The 24687-nt window shown below is 39.9% G+C and overlaps 1 protein-coding gene across 1 annotated transcript in view; it reads right to left on the bottom strand.

The window, feature by feature from the left end:
* Nucleotides 1-2365: 2365 nt before the first annotated feature.
* LOC140889067 (uncharacterized) overlaps nucleotides 2366-24687 on the bottom strand; it is a 54001-nt gene continuing 31679 nt past the window's right edge. Inside the window, exon 6 of the mRNA XM_073296768.1 lies at nucleotides 2366-2671. Coding sequence (XP_073152869.1) covers nucleotides 2366-2671 — 306 coding nt within the window. The remainder of the gene's footprint in view (nucleotides 2672-24687) is intronic.

Raw genomic sequence — 24687 nt, 5'->3', positions numbered from 1 at the left:
TCTTCCAATGCAGGCATATCATCATAATTCTCCTCACCCCCATCACTCTCAGACTCCACATCACCACAAGCATTAATAATCATCAATTTCTTATTTGGACATTGGCTAGCAATGTGACCAACACCTTGACACCTAAAACACTCAATATCTCTAGAATGAGTATTAGAAGCCTCAGGTGTACCTTTTGCTACTCGATTTGGAGCCTCCAGTTTGGTGTCAGATTTTGGTTTGGACACCGGCTTGTTATCCTCCCCTTTCGTAACATTCAGACGCCAGGAAGTTGACGACCCTCCCCCGGCAGGCACTCGACCAGCTCCCCTCCTCTTGAGGATCTCCCTGTTTAAACCACAAAGAAATCGAGCCATTGTAGCCTCTTTATCTTTCTCAATATTTGTCCGTATCATCGTGGTCTCCAGTTCCTTGTAGTAATCCTCCATGCTCCTAGACCCCTATTTCAAAGTCTGCAAATGCCTATACATATCACGATAATAATGGTTAGGCACAAATCACTTCCTCATGACACGCTTCATCTCATCTCACGTCTCAACAGGTTGCTCTCCACACCTCCTTCTAGTGGTCACTAGTTGATCCCATCAGATTAATGCATAATCAACAAACTCAACCAATGTCAACCTCACTTTCTTAAGATCATAATAGTGATGACAATAAAACACAAACTCCACACGCTTCTCCCACTCTAGATATGTTTCCGGATCAAACTTTCCATGAAACACTAGAATTTTCATCTTAATACTACTAATATTCTCATCCTCTCTATTCCCCTCAGTGTATTTTCCACGCACCGCTTCTCGCCTATTTCTACCCTCATGTACTCGTCTCCCCTCTATCCAAATTTTCATCACAACTGTCTTCACCATCCTCAAAGTCATTCACCTTCCTATTTTTACTACTACTCCCACTACCACTACTCTCCTCTAGCTTACTCAACCTCTCATGTAATGGCCCCAACTCCGACCTCATCACCTTAGTAAAATGTCCCGCCAACACATCCATTTGAACCTTGGAAATTCCTTGGTTCACACTCTCACTAGCATTTTTATTAGGATTCATTGTACCTGCAAGAAAATATTAGTAATAAAATTTCCTCATACAAGTTCTCACAGTTCACTCCAAACGAATCACTCAATCACTCTTTATAAATTTTTTTTCACTCAAATATATATATAGTGTGCTTTGCTTTGTGGAGTAATTATCAAACCCTCAAGTTAAAACTTATAGACGCTGGAAAATTTACTTCACGGAAGATCGAACAAACACAAGTGGCATGAAAACTATGGAGATTCGATTATATGGTACCCAATGATGAATCAAGACACAAAACTGGAAAATTTTTGGTATATTTTTTTTATATAATAACTTGGAGCACAAGACACAAAACTTGGGCAACAAGATAGAAACAACGAAGACTTGACAAAGAATATATTTTGATGAAGAACGAAGAACAACTACGAACGAAGAACAGATAAGAACAAATACTTAATTGTCTCAAAGAAAACTGTTCTCTGATGCCAAATGATATGAATCCGATTGATTAATGAAAAGCAAACACGAAGATAAATCAATTTGTGCCCTCAGATCAATTAAACAAAAGACCCAATTGATGTTTTCGATCTATCTTAGGACAAGTATAATCTCGCAAAAAAATAATAACAGATAGAATTTTAATTTTTACCTTTAATCGATGAACGATTAACAACAAAAATTACGAAACAATTGAAATCTATGAAAACCTTCAGATAACTCGTATCTGACAATCTCCAACGAAGATCAATTGACAAACGCCACAAAGTTAAAAACATTGATAAGTTTGATTTGAAAAAGCTAAAAGCATCAATAAAATTCTTGTGACAATTTCAATCAATAATTGAATAAAAATATGAAAACTATAATTAATGAATTAAGAATAATGTATTTATAGTTACAACTCAAAAACAAAGATGATGCAAAATATTGCAAAAATATCACAAGATATCATCTAAAAGTTTCCTAATAGATATAAAATACTCAAAAATAATAATTATTAACTAATTCCCGAACACACACAAAATACTCCGTATTGTGTGTAAATCACGAACTAGTGCAGATGCGCTTAGTAACAAAAGAAGACGCGCAAAATCAAAGAACTTTTCTCGCTTGAAAATATTTGAAGTGCAGATGCTCTTCATGCCAGACGCAGACGCGCAAAATTCCAGAAACATGAATTCCTCACATACGCAAAAGCGTTAAAACTAGCGCAGCAACGCTCCTAATTAAAGTCTTCCAAGCGCAGCAGCGCTTAACCAAGAGCAATAGCGCTTCTCAATCTCCAATTTTGCGCAGTAGCGCTTCTTCAAGCGCAATAGCGCTAAGCATTCTTCATGCGCGGGCACGCGGACTCCATGTCGCGGAAGGCAATATCATCTCTTCCATTTTCTTCACTTTGTTGGTCCTTTGTCACTTCAAGAACATTAAAACACCCTTCAAGTTGATCTTCAAGAACTCCAACTTCATCTTGATAATTTGTCATGAAAATTTGAAGTGCTTCTTTAAATTTCTTGCTTCGACCTCTCGTGATTGGTGCTCGTGGCATCACCAATGGATCATTAGCTTCCTTAGGCGCTTGTCCAATATGCTCAACATCCTTGATCGCATAACTTGAGGTTTGATTAATCTTAGTTTGGGAATATGATCCAATAAAACAAAAAATGGAAGAACCGTACCAAAATAGTTGATGAAGATTAAAAAGATATAAATAAGTATAAGGTTAAATAAATAAATAAAAACCGGATTTGACATTTAAAATTTGAATTTAATGGGTGAGAATCGCAAGACATGAGAACAGATCTGGTCAAAAAATATGGTGACATAATCTATAAACTGATAGGAATTGAAATTTAAAGATTTTGAAATAAAATATAGATTGCATACATAAATAAAAATTTAAATTGATCAAGATAAAAATCAGAATAGATTTTATTCAATCTCTTTTCACTTTCGTTCTTAATTTTCAAAATTTAAACCACGAATGTAGATTGAGTGGAAGTAAAAAATCAACACAATTTTTGTTTTAAAAATTCAGAAAAATAAATTTAAGACACTAATGTTTTTTTTTAAAATGTTTCAAATAAAAATAATTGTCACTGAAGAAAAATAGCTATGTGACTAAGAATGAATACAAATTTTATGGCAGCACGAATTTAGCGATTAATTTAATTAATGAAGATAAAATGTGAGAAGTGTAGATGAACATACAAAATCGTTTCACTAAAATAAATGAATTTGAAATATATTTATATATATATATTACATTTGTGAGTTAAAATTTAAACTAATTGAAAAAAGAATTGGAGTAGATTTGTTCTTATCGATTCTCAATCATTAATTTCAAATTTCAAATGTGAAATGAAGCTTGCATTAGATAGATTTTTTTTTTAAAAAAAACAATGAACATTACAAAGAATAAAAATTTTTAAAAAAGCAATTTTAAAACACACAGAGGCAAAAAGCTTATTTAGAAAAATTTTCTTTTGACTTGGATGTAAGAGTGGGTGCCCAGTGAGCCAACTGTGTGGCAATGGGCTTTGATGACTCTTTGTATAAACAATCTTTTGTTTAATATTATTTACACTTTTATGGCAATGACTTTATATTACTTCATATTGTTATATTGTGATATACTATTGTTGTTTTGATAAAGACCTTGAATATACTATAGTGTATGTAAGATGTGGTAGAACATGGAGATGTCTATCATGAAATACATCTTATAGTCACTGTATGTTCTAAAACCGTTCCTAGTCGATTGAGCCGTCCGATAATAAGGATAAGGATCGCTCGAGTTTGAGACTAGCATTTGCGATGCGGAGTACCACGTTTCATTGGTAGGGAACATGGAGATGTTCGAAGCATGCAAATGGATATTCATAGGATGAATAATCGAACTACCCTATCCGGACTTTCCAAGTGGTTATCACTTATCGAGTGGATTAAGTCCGCGGTTTTGGTTGTACACCATTAGTCCTTACGACTTGAAACATCATGGAGACTCTATATGCTAGTGCTGTGCTTTGACTCGTTTACCGACTCTATGGGGGTCATCAGGTGTCGAGATTGGGTACAGTTACGACACATATAGGAGTCAATGCATTGTTGTCAAGGATTCACCACATACTTGCGAGTGTGGATATCCTATGCGATCTGAGGAGATATTAGTGTGATAAATCTCTGGCCAGAGTAATTGATGTGATTTAAGAAATGGTTTCTTAGTAGCACATGCGATGTCACTAATTTGATCTTCAAGATGTATTGCATAGTTATCGAATCTTGAGCGACTCTCGATATACCAATGGTTGTTGATTCGATCGGGATATATGGATGAAGGGACCGTACTGTACGCTAACCAAAATCTACTGGTTCTTGTAGGCACTATCAGTGATACCTAGGGAATCATGGGGCGATGTTGCTAGGCGCTTTACCATGATTCGTTGGGCAAGTCGGAAAGTGTTGTTCCGAGTCACAAGGAGTTGTGAGCCCACGGCTAGCTGTATCCCTGAACCATTGAGGGTCACACAGTGTAATGGAGTTTTAATCCCCGTTGAGATAGTTAAATTTAAAGAGTTAAATTTAATGAACTAAGGAGTTGGACTTCTTAAATAAGAGTAAGGGAGTAGGATTTCCTAAAATGACATAGGGATGGACATTTTTGGAAACCACTGAATTCGGATTCAGGAAAATTTATTTTGACTTTAAAATGTGCAGAAATGGTTTCTGTGCACATTGGTGAAATCAGTTCATCAATCGGAGTCACGATGAATTTTATTAATTTCTGAACGAGCGGGCTTTGCTTGTCGGGCCCCAGCTTATGACTAATGGGCCCTAAGGTGTTAGTGGCCTGCATTATAAATAAGTTGTTTCAGTACAGAAATTACATACAACAGGTCATAATTTTTGAGAGCAAAAATCGAAAACCCTAGTCTCTCTAAAAGAAAATTTCGGCCGACCCCTCCCCCTCTGCCCGAGAAAATTCCGGTCTGTGATTTTGAATCGCGGTCAGGAATAACGAATCAGATTCGTGTAATCTCTTCGCAGAAAACTTCTGATAGATTTTCTAGTGCAATCTATCAGAGGGATTAAACCTCTGTTCGTGGACCTGATTGAAGGAGTTCATCGGTTCCAGGGAAAGACAACAAGAGCAGATCAAATCTGTTGGTGTCCATTAATCTCGTTGCGAGATTGGAGGTAAAATTTAATAACTGTTATTTAAATTTTACACACACAATAATTTAATCGTTAAACGGTTGATACCCACACCATGGAATTGTTCCATGATAAAAATTTTAAACTTCCGCTGCACCGGGTATCAATCGTGATTGATCTGACCGCCAGTTTTCCAACAGTGGTATCAGAGCCAGGTTGCTCAGATCAAACGATTAAATTAATCAATTGTACAAAATTTTTGAGTCTCGGTTTTTTGAAACAAAATAAATATTTTTAAATAAAAAAAAAAAATTTTTCGGGGCAAAACCCGGGCAGCGATTGGATCGCTGCCCGGTGGGGCAGCAATTGTTGCTGCCCCGGGCGGCGCACGGCGCCGCCCAAAGGGGGCGCACGGCGCCGCCCAAAGGGGGCGCACGGCGCCGCCCAAGGCGGCGACCGTCGCCGCCCAGAACGGCGCACGGCGCCGCCCAGGGCAGCGCTGGGCGCTGCGCAGGGCGGCGCTCGGCGTCGCCCAGGGCAGCGCACGGCACCGCCCAGGGGCGGCGCCAGGCGCTGCCCTAAGGGGCAGCCGGGCTGCCCCCGGCCCGCGCCCCGGGTGCGGCCGGCCCGGGAGTGTCCCGGGCGGCCCGCGGGAAAAATTATATTTTTATTTAAAAATTAATTTTAATATTTAAAATTTTATTTTTGGTCCGGTCAAAAATTGTTTTTGATTGGTTCACGAGATTTCGGATCGAATTGTTCGAGTCCGTAAATTTTAAAATTGATTTTGGATAAATTTGAATTTTTGGAAAATTTTAATATTTTATCCGTAAATTGAATTTTGAAATCAATTATTTTGGTACAATTGATGATAAGATATGATCTTATGATATATTAAGTAAAATATGATTTTATTTGTAAAATTGGATTTTATAGATAAAATATGATTTTATTTGATATAGAGATAAAATATGATTTTATATGTGAAATGAGATTTTATATATAAAATATGATTTTATCTTGTTTAAATTTGAATTGCCACAGCATGTTATCCAATAAATTAATTTGAATTAAATGTTATTGGATAAGGATGATCGATTGCCATGACCAATTTTGTAGGTGTATGTTAGGAATTTACATTTTGTTTTTATTGTTGTTGGTTTTATTAATGGGCCTGGTTTATGGCCCGATATGAATGTCATATGTAATAAAAGTGGGCTTGGTTTATAGCCCGTTCCCACCCCCTAAAAATGTATCCCCTACTTGTCATTGTTATTTATTGTAAATACATTAGATTTAGTGGGAGATCAAGATTTGAAGATGGTGGGCCCAGCAGACAATGAAGACTGAAGAAATGTAAATTGGAAGCATATGTAATAGGATTGCATTTGCATACTGCATATTACCTAGGATTGGACTAAGACCCGTGATTGGCAACCACGGGTCAATTAGAAATGGAATCGATCATCCTATATAATATGTGATATTATGATTGTATGCATGTTTAGACATAATTGCGTGAATCCGGCAAGCATGCAATAAATTGAATATGATGAGACAAATAATTTTATAATTAAAAATCCCTCATTTTAAATACGATTTAAAATTGATATCAAGATAAATAAAGGAAATTTAAATTTGTTTAAATGTTCCTACCTTCCATCAACGGTCAATGTATGTGATGCTACGCGGATACGGTCCGGCTCATATTATTGGGGGGCCCGTCCGTCGGAAAGCTGTACATTGGATCGACAAATGTTGTAAGTTGGGTGGAACTCCCATGGGATCGGCTCATATTATTGGGGATCCACATGGCGACCGTCCATCACAACTTAATATTGATGGGTCATCTTGACATGTCACTTTAAACGGCGTCATATTATTGGGCCCTTATTGGACATGAGGTAAATACATGGGGGTTGCTTAGGAAGCAATTGGGCTCTACCTTTTGAGAATTATGGTTGGCTGATATTATTCGGGACCATAAGTTTGTCAATTGGACTCCATGTTCTCACTAAGGAAAAAGTTTCCCGTTTTCACTAGAGGGTGGTGAAATCGTTAAATAGTGGGAGTGAGATTCATAAAATAAAATTCGCCAATTTTATGTCTTAGTAAATTATTTAAACAATCATCGATAATTGTCTGTTTTATCTCAGTAATCCACATGTTTCTGTTCTCCAACAAAACAAACTTATTGACGCAAACAATACAGAATGATTCCATAAGTTAAGATTGTCCTCAGTTCGGAAAAAGATTTTCTAAGTGTTAGAAAAGGCTTCTCCGAAAACAGCCCCGGCTGATGTAACTGCCAAAAGGTTGGCCGAATTAGAGAAATGGTTGGACCATGATCTCAAGGCCAAATGTTACATGCAAAATTGGACAAGTCTAAACAAGTTTGCCATCACTGCAAGAAACCCGGTAATTGGAAACGTAACTGCAAGGAATACCCCAAGCAGTTGCGAACTGCAAAGGGTATGTTTTACATTGAAATAAATGTTTTTCTTAATATTACTTCTTGGGTATTGGATACCAGATGTAGATCTCATATTTGCAATGAGTTGCAAATGATAACAAGAAGTAATAGGATAAGGATGGGTGAGACCCAGTCAAGGCTCGGAATGGTTCCAGAGTTAAATCCATAGCTATGGGAAATATTTATTTTTGCAGAACGGTTTTAAGTTACTTTTGATAGATGTTTTATTTGTTCCAGATTTAATTAAAACATTATTTCTGTTTCTATGCTAGATAGAGATGGTTATTCTTGCAATTTTGTGAATGAGATTTGCAATTTTTACAAGAATGAATGTTTAATTGGAAATGGACAATTTGAAAACGATCTATACAACTTAAAACTAAAAGACGTTCCAATGAATTATGTTGATAAACCGGCTACAACAAACAAAAGGAAAAACGATAGTCAAAACCCGGCAAACCTATGGCACGCTAGGCTAGGTCATATTTTCTCAAGAAGGATGAACAAGCTAGTGGGAGAGGGCATGTTTGATATGTCGGATATTAACTCTCTACCTACTTGTGAATCTTGTCTAAAAGGAAAAATGACTAAATCTCCTTTTAAGGGGAAACCTGAGCGTAGTCAGAATCTGTTGGATTTGATCCATACAGATGTTTGTGGTCCATTTAGAGTAGGGACTCAACATGGCCACACCTACTTCATTACCTTTACTGATGATTATTCAAGGTATGGGTATTTATATTTAATGAAATATAAGTCTGAAGCATTTGAAAAGTTCAAAGAATTCAGGGCTGAAGTAGAAAACAAGCTAGGTAAAAGTATTAAAGCACTTCGATCGGATCGAGGTGGAGAATACTTGAGTACCGAGTTTTTGGACTATCTAAAAGAGAATGGGATTCTCTCTCAGTGGACTCCTCCTATGACACCACAGCTTAATGGTGTATCGGAGCGTCGTAATCGAACTTTGTTGGACATGGTTCGATCTATGATGAGCTTCACTGAGCTTCCACCTTCGTTTTGGGGCTATGCGCTTGAAACGGCGGTATTGTTGTTGAACAACGTCCACACTAAAGCAGTGGACAAAACACCATACGAGTTATGGAATGGCAAAGCTCCTAAGTATTCGTACTTGAGGATTTGGGGATGTCCTGCTTACGTGAAGCGGACAGTGGGAGATAAGTTGGATAGTCGATCCAGCTTATGTTATTTTGTAGGGTATCCGAAGAATTCAATCGGATATTATTTCTATTATCCTGATGAAACAAAGGTGTTTGTTTCTAGGAATGCCACCTTCTTGGAGAAGGAGTTCTTATTGGATAAGAAAGGCGAGATGATGGAACTCGAAGAAGTTCGAGAAGAACCCAAAATACAAAATAACGATCCTACACCTCAGGAACCATTGCTGGACACGCCTGCACCTAGAAGATCCGAAAGGACTTCTAGACCTCCAGTTCGATATGGTCTTCTTCTTGAAGGGGATCAAGATGAACCCGACATTGGATGTGATCCAAGAAACTTCAAGGAAGCAATTTCTGATGCGAATTCGAATTTATGGCTTGAAGCTATGCAGTCAGAATTGGATTCGATGCATACAAACCAAGTTTGGTCTTTAGTAGATCCTCCCGATGGAATTGTTCCAATAGGGTGTAAATGGATCTACAAGAGAAAGCTTGGGCCTGATGGTAAGGTATTGACCTACAAGGCGCGATTGGTGGCTAAAGGTTATACTCAAAGGCAAGGAGTTGACTATGATGAAACCTTTTCACCAGTTGCTATGTTCAAGTCCATAAGAATCCTTATTGCCATAGCTGCATGGTATGACTATGAGATATGGCAAATGGATGTGAAGACTGCTTTTCTTAATGGAGACATTAAGGAAGAAATCTATATGAAGCAGCCAGAGGGGTTCACATCCATGGGAAGCGAGCATAAGGTATGCAAGCTTCAGAGATCAATTTATGGTCTAAAACAAGCATCAAGAAGTTGGAACCAGAAATTTGATGAAACAATAAAAGATTTTGGTTTCATCAAGAACCCGGAGGAACCGTGCGTGTACAAGAAAGTAGTTAAGGATGCTGTGACATTCTTAGTACTTTATGTTGATGACATCCTACTCATTGGGAATGATGTAGGGATGTTGCAGTCAACAAAGATATGGTTATCAGGTAGATTTTCGATGAAGGATTTGGGAGAGGCATCCTACATTCTTGGGATACAGATCTATAGAGATAGGTCTAAGAGAATGATAGGACTCACTCAATCAACCTACATCGATACCATATTGAAACGGTTTTCAATGGATGGGTCCAAAAGAGGACATCTACCCATGTGTCATGGAGTTTCTCTATCCAAGTCTATGTGTCCCAAGACTGATGCAGAGATAGAGAATATGACACATGTACCATATGCGTCAGCTATAGGTAGTATCATGTATGGGATGATATCTACTAGACCGGATGTAGCATTTGCTCTGAGTGTCACGAGCAGATATCAGTCTAATCCTGGTCAAATGCATTGGAAAGCCGTGAAGGACATTCTTAAGTACTTGCGAAGGACTAAGAATATGTTCATGGTTTATGGAGGACGAGAACTCAAATTGGAAGGCTATACCGACTCTAGCTTCCAAAGTGATGTGGATGACTCGAAGTCAACCTCTGGATTTGTGTTCATGCTCAATGGCGGTGCTGTCTCTTGGAAGAGTTCCAAGCAGGACACCACAGCGGATTCCACCACTGAGGCTGAATACATTGCAGCATCAGCTGCTGCTAAAGAGGCCGTTTGGATGAGGAATTTCGTCCAAGAGTTGGGCGTCATTCCTGAATTTGTTGGTCCAGTCCCGGTGTACTGCGACAACACGGGTGCCGTTGCTCAAGCAAAGGAACCAAGGTCTCATCAAAGATCCAAACACGTACTGAGGAAATACCACATAATCCGGGAGATTGTGGAAAGAGGAGACATCATTGTCGAACGAGTGGCCTCTGCAGACAATATCGCTGATCCGCTTACTAAGCCCTTGCCAGGACCATTGTTTGACAAACATCGCGAAGCAATGGGTCTGCGTAGTATGACTAGTTGGCTATAGGGCAAGTGGGAGATTGTAAGAGTGGGTGCCCAGTGAGCCAACTGTGTGGCTATGGGCTTTGATGACTCTTTGTATAAACAATCTTTTGTTTAATATTATTTACACTTTTATGGCAATGACTTTATATTACTTCATATTGTTATATTGTGATATACTATTGTTGTTTTGATAAAGACCTTGAATATACTATAGTGTATGTAAGATGTGGTAGAACATGGAGATGTCTATCATGAAATACATCTTATAGTCACTGTATGTTCTAAAACCGTTCCTAGTCGATTGAGCCGTCCGATAATAAGGATAAGGATCGCTCGAGTTTGAGACTAGCATTTGCGATGCGGAGTACCACGTTTCATTGGTAGGGAACATGGAGATGTTCGAAGCATGCAAATGGATATTCATAGGATGAATAATCGAACTACCCTATCCGGACTTTCCAAGTGGTTATCACTTATCGAGTGGATTAAGTCCGCGGTTTTGGTTGTACACCATTAGTCCTTACGACTTGAAACATCATGGAGACTCTATATGCTAGTGCTGTGCTTTGACTCGTTTACCGACTCTATGGGGGTCATCAGGTGTCGAGATTGGGTACAGTTACGACACATATAGGAGTCAATGCATTGTTGTCAAGGATTCACCACATACTTGCGAGTGTGGATATCCTATGCGATCTGAGGAGATATTAGTGTGATAAATCTCTGGCCAGAGTAATTGATGTGATTTAAGAAATGGTTTCTTAGTAGCACATGCGATGTCACTAATTTGATCTTCAAGATGTATTGCATAGTTATCGAATCTTGAGCGACTCTCGATATACCAATGGTTGTTGATTCGATCGGGATATATGGATGAAGGGACCGTACTGTACGCTAACCAAAATCTACTGGTTCTTGTAGGCACTATCAGTGATACCTAGGGAATCATGGGGCGATGTTGCTAGGCGCTTTACCATGATTCGTTGGGCAAGTCGGAAAGTGTTGTTCCGAGTCACAAGGAGTTGTGAGCCCACGGCTAGCTGTATCCCTGAACCATTGAGGGTCACACAGTGTAATGGAGTTTTAATCCCCGTTGAGATAGTTAAATTTAAAGAGTTAAATTTAATGAACTAAGGAGTTGGACTTCTTAAATAAGAGTAAGGGAGTAGGATTTCCTAAAATGACATAGGGATGGACATTTTTGGAAACCACTGAATTCGGATTCAGGAAAATTTATTTTGACTTTAAAATGTGCAGAAATGGTTTCTGTGCACATTGGTGAAATCAGTTCATCAATCGGAGTCACGATGAATTTTATATTAATTTCTGAACGAGCGGGCTTTGCTTGTCGGGCCCCAGCTTATGACTAATGGGCCCTAAGGTGTTAGTGGCCTGCATTATAAATAAGTTGTTTCAGTACAGAAATTACATACAACAGGTCATAATTTTTGAGAGCAAAAATCGAAAACCCTAGTCTCTCTAAAAGAAAATTTCGGCCGACCCCTCCCCCTCTGCCCGAGAAAATTCCGGTCTGTGATTTTGAATCGCGGTCAGGAATAACGAATCAGATTCGTGTAATCTCTTCGCAGAAAACTTCTGATAGATTTTCTAGTGCAATCTATCAGAGGGATTAAACCTCTGTTCGTGGACCTGATTGAAGGAGTTCATCGGTTCCAGGGAAAGACAACAAGAGCAGATCAAATCTGTTGGTGTCCATTAATCTCGTTGCGAGATTGGAGGTAAAATTTAATAACTGTTATTTAAATTTTACACACACAATAATTTAATCGTTAAACGGTTGATACCCACACCATGGAATTGTTCCATGATAAAAATTTTAAACTTCCGCTGCACCGGGTATCAATCGTGATTGATCTGACCGCCAGTTTTCCAACAGTGGATTCTAACGCATTCCAATATTTAATATTTTGAAAATTGATTTATTGATTTATTTATTATTTCTTAAAACAAACACAATGTCACGTAGTAAAACCTTGGATATCTTAAAAAACTCACGGTCACATAAAGACAAATTGAACGAAGGAAAATCAAAGTCCTGAACAATCTACGTTAATAAAAAATCTCATCAAAAAAATCTCGGATCATTATGATATTTTTTTCACAAAAGGCGAGACATGCACGAAATAACCATGAGATCATTCCAAACATGAGATGAAAAATAATTAAAATATAATTATTATACATACATAAAACAATGGGATCGTTGCAAATATTGAAAAACTTGTTAATTCAAAATTGATTCCAAAAATTACTATAAGCTGATGAAAAAAAAAACCCTTCAATAATTATGAATTTCTAACTCAATTACACAAATATCGTTTGATTTTTCTTAATATCTGGCCCAACTTTTTTTCTGCGATTATATACAACAAAGATATTAAAATGAATTATTAAAAAACCATAAAATATATTTATCAACCGATTTTCCAATGGCTCAGTCGTCCTGAGAGTTCGTAAGGCAGCTACCGTAGTTCAAAGATTCTGAACCGAGCACCCGACACAGAATAAAACAATTTCTGGAGGAGAAAAAAATTATATATTTCAACTTTTTGACCAAAATCAACTAAGTTTGAACTCACATGTATCCATGTGTAAACTCATTAAATTGAAAGACTTCTCATGTTCATCTCCCAAATGAAACGAAACATTCTTCTTAATCACTACAGTCATGGGTGCTGCCAACGTGCTAAAGTCTTTCACAAACTTCCGGTTGAATCCTGCAAGCCCATGGTAACTTCGAACTTGACCAATCGACGTAGGCGTCGACCAATCTCGAATGACACTTACCTTCTCTTCATCCACTCTTACACCTTGTGCACTCAGACCAGAACCAAGAAACACGAGTTCTTTCGTAGAAAACACACACTTTTTCAAATTAGTATATAAATGTTCAGCTTTCAAAGTGATTAGTACAACCCTCAAGTGTTCTACATGGTCATCCAAGTTCTTGTTATATATCAATATATCATCAAAATATAAAACCACAAATTTCCCAATATATGTACGCAAAACATGATTCATGAAAAGCATAAAAGTACTAGGTTTATTAGTCAAACCAAAAGGCATAACCATCCATTCATACAAAACATACTTTGTTTTAAATGCAGTTTTCCACCATCTCATTCTCTCATCCTAATTTGATGATAACCACTCTTAAGATCAATCTTTCTAAAAATTCTTGAGCCATGCAATTCATCTAACATATCATCTATTCTAGGAATAGGATGCTTATAATTGATGGTAATGTTATTTATAGCCCTACAATCTACACACATACGCCAAGATCCATTTTTATTTGGGACTAATAACACAGGCACTGCACATGGTGACATCGACTCACGCACAAAACCTTTATATAAGAGCTCACTTACTTGTCTTTGCAGTTTCTTTGTCTCCTCCGGATTGCTTCTATAAGCTGGACGGTTCGGCAGCGCACTCCCGGGTATGAAGTCGATCTGATGCTCAATCCTTGTCAAAGGTGGTAACCCTTGAGGTAGTTCCTCCGGAAACAAATCCTCGAACTCTTGCAAAAGAGATGTAAAATGCTCGAAAGATCTTCAGCTATATCACTTGTGTTTAGGAGAAATTCCTTATAAAAGATTAACACAAGTGTAACATGAGAACTCAAAACATCTCTCAACTCACTCTTTTGGGCTATGTACATTTTTTTTCAGCCTCTTTTCTTTCACTTTTTTCTCATATTTGTTTTCTCACTTTTCTTTTTTAAGATCATCTCACTTTTTTTGTCACTATTTTTTTCGTCCTCATCTCTCTTTTTCTTTTTCATTTGATCGTCCAACATTTGGTTTGGAGACATGGGTAACAATACAATAGACTCTTTTTTCATAGTAAAAGAATACTTATTTCTAAACCCATCATGCACTACCCTCCTATCAAATTGCCACGGTCTACCAAACAATATATGACAAGCATGCATAGGTATCACATCACACACTACCTCATCAACATACTTACCAATAGAAAATAGAACCTCTACTTGTTTGTTCACCCTCACCTCCGCACAGTCATTACACCACTACAACTGATATGGCTGAGAATGATTTAAAATAGGCAACCCCAATTTGTCCACCAACTTACAAATGGCTACATTTGTACAACTCCCACCATCAATAATGGCACAACACACCTTCCCATCACAAAGCAACGAGTATGAAAAAAATTTTCTCACTGACTCTCTTCCTCCTCCTTATGGTGTGTATTTAAAATTCTCCTAGTGACCAACAACTCACCAACCACCATACCATATCCTGTTGGAACACGTTCTCGGATCTGTCAGATTTGATACCCATGGCAGCGAAAGTTTAAAATTTTTATTTTCAGATCTGAAACGATTCCAAATCAATTGGTACCAAATCCGTACGATTAAAATAATTTGCGTAAAATAAAACGAAAGTAAATTTTACCTCTCAAGTCTCAACTTGAGGTTATGGACTCCAACAGATAAATCTGCTCTTCTTGTATATCCCAGGAACCGATGCCTCGATCAACTTGTTGGAACATGCGTTCTCTGATCACACGGATGTGATACCCGGAGCAGCGGAAGTTTAAAAATTTTATTTTTCGATATGGAACGATTCCATATCGTGGGTATCAAATCCTAACGATTAAAATCATGCAAGTAAAATATAAATACACAATTAAATATTTTTACCTCTTCAAGCTAAAGCTTGATTATGGACTCCAACAGAATTCAATCTGCTCTTCTTGTAAATCCAGGGAACTGATGACTTGCTCGATCAATCTCCGGAATTAGGTCCACGAATAGAAAACAGAAACCCTCTAATTGATTGCACTAGAAATCAATCAGATGTTTATCGTAGAGAATAAACAGATTTGATCTGTTAATTCAGAAAGTGATTTTCAGAAAAATCACAGACCGAATTTTTCTCAAAAGGGTGTAGAGGATTTTTGAAAAATCCTCTTGAAAATATTTTGTGTAATTCGAAAATCTCAAGGATGGGATGCCTCCAATTTTCGAACACTACACCTATATTTATAGATAATTTCTAGACTAGATTAAGTTATAATTATATTAGGACTCTAACTCCTTAGGGCTCATAATCCATAACTTAAACACAACAAGCAAAGCCCGTTATTATAAAAATTAATATAAAATTCATCATGACTCCGATTGATAAACCGATTTCACCAATGTGCACAGAAACCATTTCTGCACCTTTTAAAGTCAAGATAATTTTTCTGAATCCGAATTCAGTGATTTCCAAAAATGTCCATCCCTATGTCATTTTAGGAAATTCCACTCCCTTTAGTTAAGAAGTCCAACTTCTCTTTCATTAAATTTAACTCTTTAAATTTAACTATCTCAACGGGGTTTAGTAATCCATTACTTGTGTTACCCTCAATGGTTCAGGAATACAGCTAGCCGTGGCCTCATAACTCCTTGTGACTCGGAACAACAATTTCCGACTTACCCATCGAATCATGGTAAGAGCGTCTAGCAACATCGCCCCATGATTCCCTAGGTATCATTGATAGTGTCTGCAAGAACCAGTAGATTTTGGTTAGCGTACAGTACGGTCCCTTCATCCATATATCCCGATCGAATCAACAAACATTGGTGCATCGAGAGTTGTTCGAGATTCGATAACTATGCAATGCATCTTGAAGATCAAATAGTGACATCGCATGTGCTACTAGAAAAACCGAGTAACCTAAAACACATCATGTACTCTGGCCAGAGATTCGTCACACTAATATCTCCTCAGATCGCATAGGATATCCACACTCGCAAGTATGTGGTGAATCCTTGACAACAAAGCATCGACTCCTATATGTGTCGTAACTGTACCCAATCCCGACACATGATGACCCCAATAGAGTTGGTAAACGAGTCAAAGTACAGTACTAGCATATAGAGTCTCAATGATATTTAAAGTAGTAAGGACTAATGGTGTACAACCAAAACCGCGGACTTATCCACTCAAATAATAATAACCACTTGGAAAGTCCGAATAGGTTAGTTCGATCATTCATCATATGAATATCCATTTGCATGCTTTGAACATCTCCATGTTCATTACCAATAAAACGTGGTACTTGGCATCACAAATTCTAGTCTCAATCTCGAGCGATCCTTATCCTTATTAGCGGACAGCTCAATTAACTAGGAACTGTTTAGAATATACAGTGACTATAAGATGTGTTTCATAATAGTGATCTCTCTTTATTCACTATCTCATCTTACTTACACTATAGTATATTCATGGTCTTTATCAAAACAATAATAGTATATCACAATATAACAATATGAAGAAAGACAAAGAAAATGTCATTAATGAATGTAAATTATATTAAACAAAGATTGTTTATACATAGAGTCATAAAAGCCCTTAGCCAAAATTTGTGTGGGGATCTTGGGTTGCTAATATCATCTTAGGGTAATAAACAATTAATCAACAATTAATCATATAATAAAAGAATATTCAAACCAATTTTTTTTTTTTAAAAAAACCCACGCGCGCCCACGACCCACTTCAGGAGCGCCCGAGCATAGGTTTCATACAGAATCTGGTAAACTGATAAACATAGCAGTTGTAGATCTTTGTCTTAGCTTTCGAATGCCGCCAACCACACCCTAATCGGAGTTTTCAGTAAAATTTTATGCTCATTATACCAAGAAGGGTCGGTACAGAAATTTACAAATATTATCAAAGGCTACAACGAAGATCAAAGTTGCTAGGGCTATTTCAAATCTGAAAAATTGCATACATAATCTCAATATGTCCGAAGCATAAACACATGCATATCTAGACATAACAATAATCGCATACATGTTTCTAAGGTGCAATACAATAAACTCAATTCTATGTTTTCTAAGCTCAAACTAAATCAACACCTTCTAACATGCATTTGACAGCAATCTATTCTTAGTCCGAAGTCACCACATGCTAATCTTTCTCAATCTTGAGCTATCCAAGCCACATCTGACTCGCTCATGCCCCAAACCTGATGCAATGCACACATACAAACAAAGCAATAACCGGATAACTCCGGTGAGAATAAATCTCAGTATGAACAACATGCATATACATCATTTAAGCATGTAATTTATTCAATCATGAATTTCATATAATAACATAACATGCTAGCATTTATAAACGCATATTCTAAACCACAGAAATCTCTAGGTTAATGTATAAATGCAATGCATGTGCCAAGGAATAGGCTATCAAATCTGATATCAATAAATCGTAGTTCTGGGATCCCGGGGAAATAAAATCTTTAACCGACCACCGACTCTCCCAATCGAGGTGGTGATAAATATCTCAATTCCCATGACTTTGGTGCAACTATAGTGAGTCATCTAGCTTTGGAAAATAAATCTATATTCCGTGCCATGAGTCATCTGACTCTGAAAGTAAATCTACATTCCATGCCACTTACTACAGTTCTCCAAACGTCATCTGCACTCTAGGCCATTCTGCCCTCTGTGCTTTTCAAGCTGGAGTTCAAGATGAATGCAACATATTCTGTATGCATTAAATGTTATAAAACACCTTGAACACATCAATCATATAATCATATGAGCATATAATCACTCAACGATACCGACAAATCTGTAAGCATCACATTGAATACGTAATGTAGTAGCCCGTACCCTAATTGAGTAATTAAAGGATTAATGCTAATTAAATAAATTGGGTATCAGATGGATCGGAAGCTCCGAAGGCACGATCGAAAGCTCCGATGAGCGATCGGAATCACCGATGATATTACGTCATCCATGACGATTGGCTAGATCGGAAGCTCCGATCACCCCTATCCGAAGTCAACAAGTGATATTTTGACATGTGGAAGATCAGGATCTTCGGAAGCTCCGATGGCAGGATCGGACGTTCCGATCGAGGTTCGGACGTTCCGATCATTGTCTATAAATAGAAGGCCGAGGCTTCACTTTCATTTGCCAATTCCGAGTTTTCCTTTCCATTCTAGTCCTTTTGGAGCTGTTCTAGTCTTCTTAGGCTTGTTCTGGAGGTCGGCGAGACATTCGGGAGTCGTAGCGGAGTTGTGCCCAAGTTCTGGAGGCATCGACATCAAAGGGCTAACGATGGACGAAGGTATAGTTTTGCTTCCTATAAATATTTAGGAGTATTCAATAGCTTAGTTAAGGCTTTTAGAGCACTTTAATGATAGTAGTATCATTTGGCAGTGTAGAGCAGACTATAGGCGTGGACCTAGAGTTGGTAGAGCTTGCACTGTTTTGAGGTACGGAAGTACTGTTCGAGATATCCTGACTGAGTATGCATGTATTATGTGACTGCATGATTTATATGCCATGATATTATGCTGCATTCATTTGCATCTTGCTGTATCTCTTTCGAGATGTCTGTTAGTAGGGTTGTACCCTATCCTGTTAGTGGATGGACTTCCATCGATTTGGGTCCGGCGTATCCACGGTTATCTCGGTATGGGAGCCACCTCCTGAAGCGACGGCACAGCGTGCTACATACCAAGGCCCGGTCTGTCTCTGTTATTTGATCCTTGACCTCGAGTCTATAGGGAGTTCACTTTGCATGCATGTATACTCATACTCTCGTACTGAGTGTTTTATGCTCACGTCTCATACTCTGTGTTTCTGGGCACCCTATTCCATGGGGCAGGTTTGCGATTGGACAAGGAGGGTGGATCCAGGAGAGGCTAGTTAGTGGTTGGCCAGCTAGAGCTTCGTCTAGGTTTTATTACTGTTGTTTGGGTTGATACAGCTATTCGATTTGGTTGTATATTATTTGGATAAATTACAGATTCCTTTACTTGGGATTGTATATTGTTTATGGTTTCCGCAGTTTTATTCTGATATCCATTTAATTAAGTTAATTGCATGCCTAAGTTTTGTTTAGTATGGGATCCGGGTAAGGGTCACTACATTTATGGTATCAGAGCATGCAAAAGAATTCTTGGGATTTAGTCTCATCATGAGGTATTTTTGTAGATGGCAAATCGTGACGACCGGAGTTCTCATGGCAGTGTTGGTGGGCGTTGGGGTGATGCCGACCGGGAGCCTCGTCGAGAACGGCGTCATCGTCATCATGACGACGAGCGTTTCACTGTGCGTCGATTCTTAGCTATGGGTCCTAAGCCCTTAGTTGGAGGTGAGTCTCCGGAGGATGCGGAGAACTGGTTAGACCGCATGAAGACGACTTTTCAGACTTTCCAATGCACCGAGGAGCAGAAGGTGGAGACCCTTGGCTATCTTCTAGATGGGCGTGCCGCAGGTGGTGGAGGTTTACTTCTGCACCTTTTGTTGCGGCGAGAGGAGTGGCCACCTGGGCCGAGTTCCGCACAGCTTTCCAAAAGCGGTATTTTCCTCCTGCACTCCGACAGTCGAAGGCAGGCGAGCTACTGAGTCTGCGACAGGGAGCCATGTCTATTGATGAGTATCAGCAGAGGTTCTTTGATCTGCTATCCTATTGCCCCGAGATTGCTGATAACTCAGAGATGAAGTATAATCTGTTCCTTCAGGGCCTTAACCCTGAGATCCATGACCGTGTGGCGGTTGGCGACGACATGTCCTACGAGGGTTTGGTGAGCCGTTGTCACCAGGCGAAGGACAACATTCGACGAAATAGGTCTCTCCCTCAGTCAAGGCCTGCTAGTTCTTTGGGTCCCCGTGCCCAAACTTTCAAGAAGTCTGGATCTTCTTCTTCCTCTGGTTCTGGAGGTGTTGTCCGTTTCGGTAAGAAGGACAAGTGTGATCACTGTGGGAAGAACCATCCATCCGACAAGTGCCGTAGAGCTTCTAGAGCTTGTTTCCGTTGTGGAGAGACTGGTCATATCCGGAGGGATTGTCCACTGTCTGGGGGAGGCGGTTCTGGTTCTGGTTCAGGATCGGGCTCTCAGGCCACCGTTCAGCAGAAGTCGCAGGGACAGTCTGCTGGGAGTTCTCATTTGAGGCCACGAGCTTCTGGCCAGGTGTTTGCCCTAAGACATGATCAGACTATGGAGGAGAATGAGAAAGTCATCGTAGGTACATTTCTGCTTTATGGTATACCTGCTCTTGTACTTATTGACACTGGTGCATCTCATTCCTTCATTTCTGCACGTTTTGTTAAGAGGCATAAGTTACCATGCATTGCACTAGACGTAGTAATGTCTGTTTTTACTCCGACGGGCCAATCTGCTTTGGCTAAGCATCTAGTGATGGGTTGCCCTTTAAAGTTCGAAGGGAACATTCTGTTAGCGAATCTCATGGTCCTGGCGATGGACGATTTTGATTGCATTCTGGGAATAGATATATTGACTACCTATCGAGCTTCAGTGGACTGCTATCAGAGATTAGTACGCTTTCATCCGGAGGGGAGTGAGAGCTGGTTTTTCTATGGTGAGGGAGCGCGACCCCCGATGCCTTTGGTATCAGCTTTGAGAGCCTGTCGAGCTTTAGAGTCTGGCCGGAAAGGCTACCTTATCTATGCAGTTGATTTGTCCGCTGAGAGTATTGGGATAGAGAGCATTCCTGTTGTGGATGAATTTCCAGATGTATTTCCTGATGAGATTCCGGGTTTTCCTCCTGCTAGGGAAGTCGAGTCTGGCATAGAGTTGATGTCGGGTACTTCGCCTATTTCTAGAGCACCGTATCGTCTGGCTCCGTCAGAGATGCGTGAGTTGAAGAATCAGCTACAGGATCTTTTGGACAAGGGGTATATTCGTCCTAGTGTATCTCCTTGGGGAGCTCCTGTTCTCTTCGTGAAGAAGAAGGATGGGTCGATGCGGCTGTGCATTGACTATCGGCAGCTGAATCGAGTCACTGAGAAGAACAAGTATCCGTTGCCTCGTATTGATGACTTGTTTGACCAGCTGCAGGGCACATCAGTTTACTCCAAGATTGACTTGAGATCTGGGTATCATCATTTGAGAGTCCGTGATCAGGACGTAGCCAAGACTGCATTCCGTACTCGCTATGGGCATTACGAGTTCCTAGTGATGCCATTTGGTTTGACTAATGCGCCGGCTATATTTATGGATCTGATGAACCGTGTCTTCAGGGAGTATTTGGACAAGTTTGTCGTGGTCTTCATTGACGACATCTTGGTGTATTCGCGTAATATGGAAGAGCATGTTTCTCACTTGCGGTTGGTACTACAGACTCTTCGAGATGAGCAGTTGTACGCCAAGCTGAGCAAGTGTGAGTTCTGGATGGATAGAGTGGTCTTTCTTGTCCATATCATATCCAGGGAGGGGATTTCTGTTGATCCAAGCAAGATTAAAGTGGTACTTAATTGGTCGCGTCCGATGACAGTTGCTGAGATCCGTAGTTTTCTGGGTCTAGCAGGGTATTATCGTCGCTTCATTCTGAACTTCTCTCAGTTAGCTCGACCGTTGACGCAGCTTACCCGCAAGGGTGTGGATTTCGAGTGGTCCTCCGAGTGCGAGGAGAATTTCTGTGAGCTTCGACGGCGGTTGAATTCTGCGCCGGTGTTGGCATTACCGTAAGGTTCTGGAGGGTATGTAGTTTACACGGATGCTTCTCTTCAGGGGTTAGGTTGTGTCCTGACTCAGAATTGGCATGTGATCGCATACGCTTCTAGACAGCTGAAGCTTCACGAGGACAACTACCAAGTCCATGATTTGGAATTAGCAGCCATTGTGTTCGCTTTGAAGATCTGGCGTCATTATCTGTATGGCGAGAAATTTGAGATCTTCACCGACCATAAGAGTCTCAAGTATTTGTTCACTCAGGCGGAGTTGAACATGAGGCAGAGACGTTGGATAGACTTGCTTAAGGACTATGATTGCGAGATTAAGTACCATCCGGGAGCTGCTAATCTCACCGCTGATGCTTTGAGTCGCAAGGTGCGACTATCCGCACTTCAGAATTGTTCGATGTCTAGTGCGATCAGTGACTGTTGTACTTTAGGTTATACCTTCAAGCAAAAGAAAGGTATGCAGAGTATCATGATGTTTGCGATATTATCTGAGCCAGCCTTGTATTCGCGGATCCGAGATGCTCAGATGTCTGATTCGAAGACCCAGCGTTTAGCTCGTCTAGCTAATGAGGGTAGCTCATCTGGATTTCATTATCAATCAGATGGCTTTCTGTGTTTGTCTGGTAGGCTTGTGATTCCACAGGATGAAGAGTTGCGAGAGGAGATTTTGTCTCAGGCACATCGCACTAAGTTGAGTATTCATCCTGGGAGCAACAAGATGTACAAGGATCTCCGTACTCGTTTCTTGTGGAAGGGAATGAAACGCAGTGTTTATCAGTTTGTTTCAAGATGTTTGGTGTGTCAACAGGTCAAGGCAGAGCACCGACGACCTGGAGGATTGCTTCACAGTCTGCCTATTCCTGAATGGAAATGGGAGTTTATTACAATGGACTTTGTGACCAATTTGCCGGTATCCCCGAGGAACTGTGATGCTATCTGGGTTGTGGTGGACCGACTCACCAAGTCAGCGCATTTCATTGCCTATAGCCGAGAGTACTCTGTGGATCGCATGGCACGGATGTACATTCAGGAGATCGTTCGACTTCATGGAGTGCCTGTGAGCATTGTAAGCGATCGGGACCCCAAGTTTACTTCTAGATTCTGGGGGAGTGTTCAGCGTGCGATGGGTACTACTCTCAGTTTGAGTACAGCCTATCATCCGGAGACTGATGGTCAGTCAGAGCGCACTATCCGTACCTTAGAGGATATGCTTAGAGCGTGCGTCATGGATTTTGGTTCAGCCTGGCAGGATCATTTGCCGTTGATCGAGTTCGCTTACAACAACAGCTATCACACTAGTATTGGGATGGCACCTTTTGAGGCGTTGTATGGGCGACGTTGTCGTACTCCACTCTTCTGGGAAGAAGTGGGGGAAAGACAGGCTGAGGGACCGGAGTTTATCCAGCAGGCGATAGATATTGTTGATCAAATCAAGAAACGGATTAAGACTGCACAGGATCGTCAGGCCAGTTATGCTAATATCAAGCGTAGGCCCTTGCAGTTCGAGGTCGGGGAGAAAGTGTTTCTGAGAGTGTCACCTTTTCGCAAGATTCTCAGATTTGGCCTTAAGGGCAAGTTGTCTCCCAGATTTATCGGTCCGTTTGAGATCTTGGAGAGCATTGGCGATTTGGCTTATCGACTAGCTTTGCCACCGCATCTATCCAGTATTCACGACGTGTTCCACGTATCTCTGTTGCGACGGTATGTGGCGGATGAATCTCATATTCTACAGAGGTCTGAGGTTCAGGTAGACAAGGATTTGACTTATGTTGAGAAACCTATTCGTATCCTGGATTATAAGGATAAGGTTTTACGGAACAAAGTCATTCCTTTGGTTTTAGTTCAGTGGCAGCGCCGAGGCACTGAGGAAGCTACTTGGGAGCTTGAGGACAGGATGCGTAAAGACCATCCTGAGTTGTTTTGATTTCATTCTTTAAGTTGTATTCAGTAGCAAACTCTGTAAACGTTTGATTTGAATAAAGAATGTTTCTGATTTCTGTATTTGCATTCGTTACTTAAGATCTGATTTTGAGGATGAAATATCTTAAGTGGGGGAGAATGTAGTAGCCCGTACCCTAATTGAGTATTTAAAGGATTAATGTTAATTAAATAAATTGGGTATCGGACGGATCGGAAGCTCCGAAGGCACGATCGGAAGCTCCGAACAGGATCGGAAGCTCCGATGAGCGATCGGAATCACCGATGATATTACGTCATCCATGACGATTGGCTAGATCGGAAGCTCTGATCAGGATCGGAAGCTCCGATCACCCCTATCCGAAGTCAACAAGTGATATTTTGACATGTGGCAGATCAAAATCTTCAGAAGCTCCGATGGCAGGATCGGATGTTTTGATCGAGGTTCGGACGTTCCGATCAAGGATCGGAAGTTCCGATCGTTGTCTATAAATAGAAGGCCGAGGCTTCACTTTCATTTTCCAATTCCGAGTTTTCCTTTTCATTCTAGTCCTTTTG

This window comes from Henckelia pumila, chromosome 3 (genome assembly GCF_033568475.1).
Source record: "Henckelia pumila isolate YLH828 chromosome 3, ASM3356847v2, whole genome shotgun sequence".
Taxonomy (NCBI): Eukaryota; Viridiplantae; Streptophyta; class Magnoliopsida; order Lamiales; family Gesneriaceae; genus Henckelia; species Henckelia pumila.
Note: the sequence above shows the minus strand (reverse complement) of the source record. Positions and strands in the feature narration are given on the sequence as shown.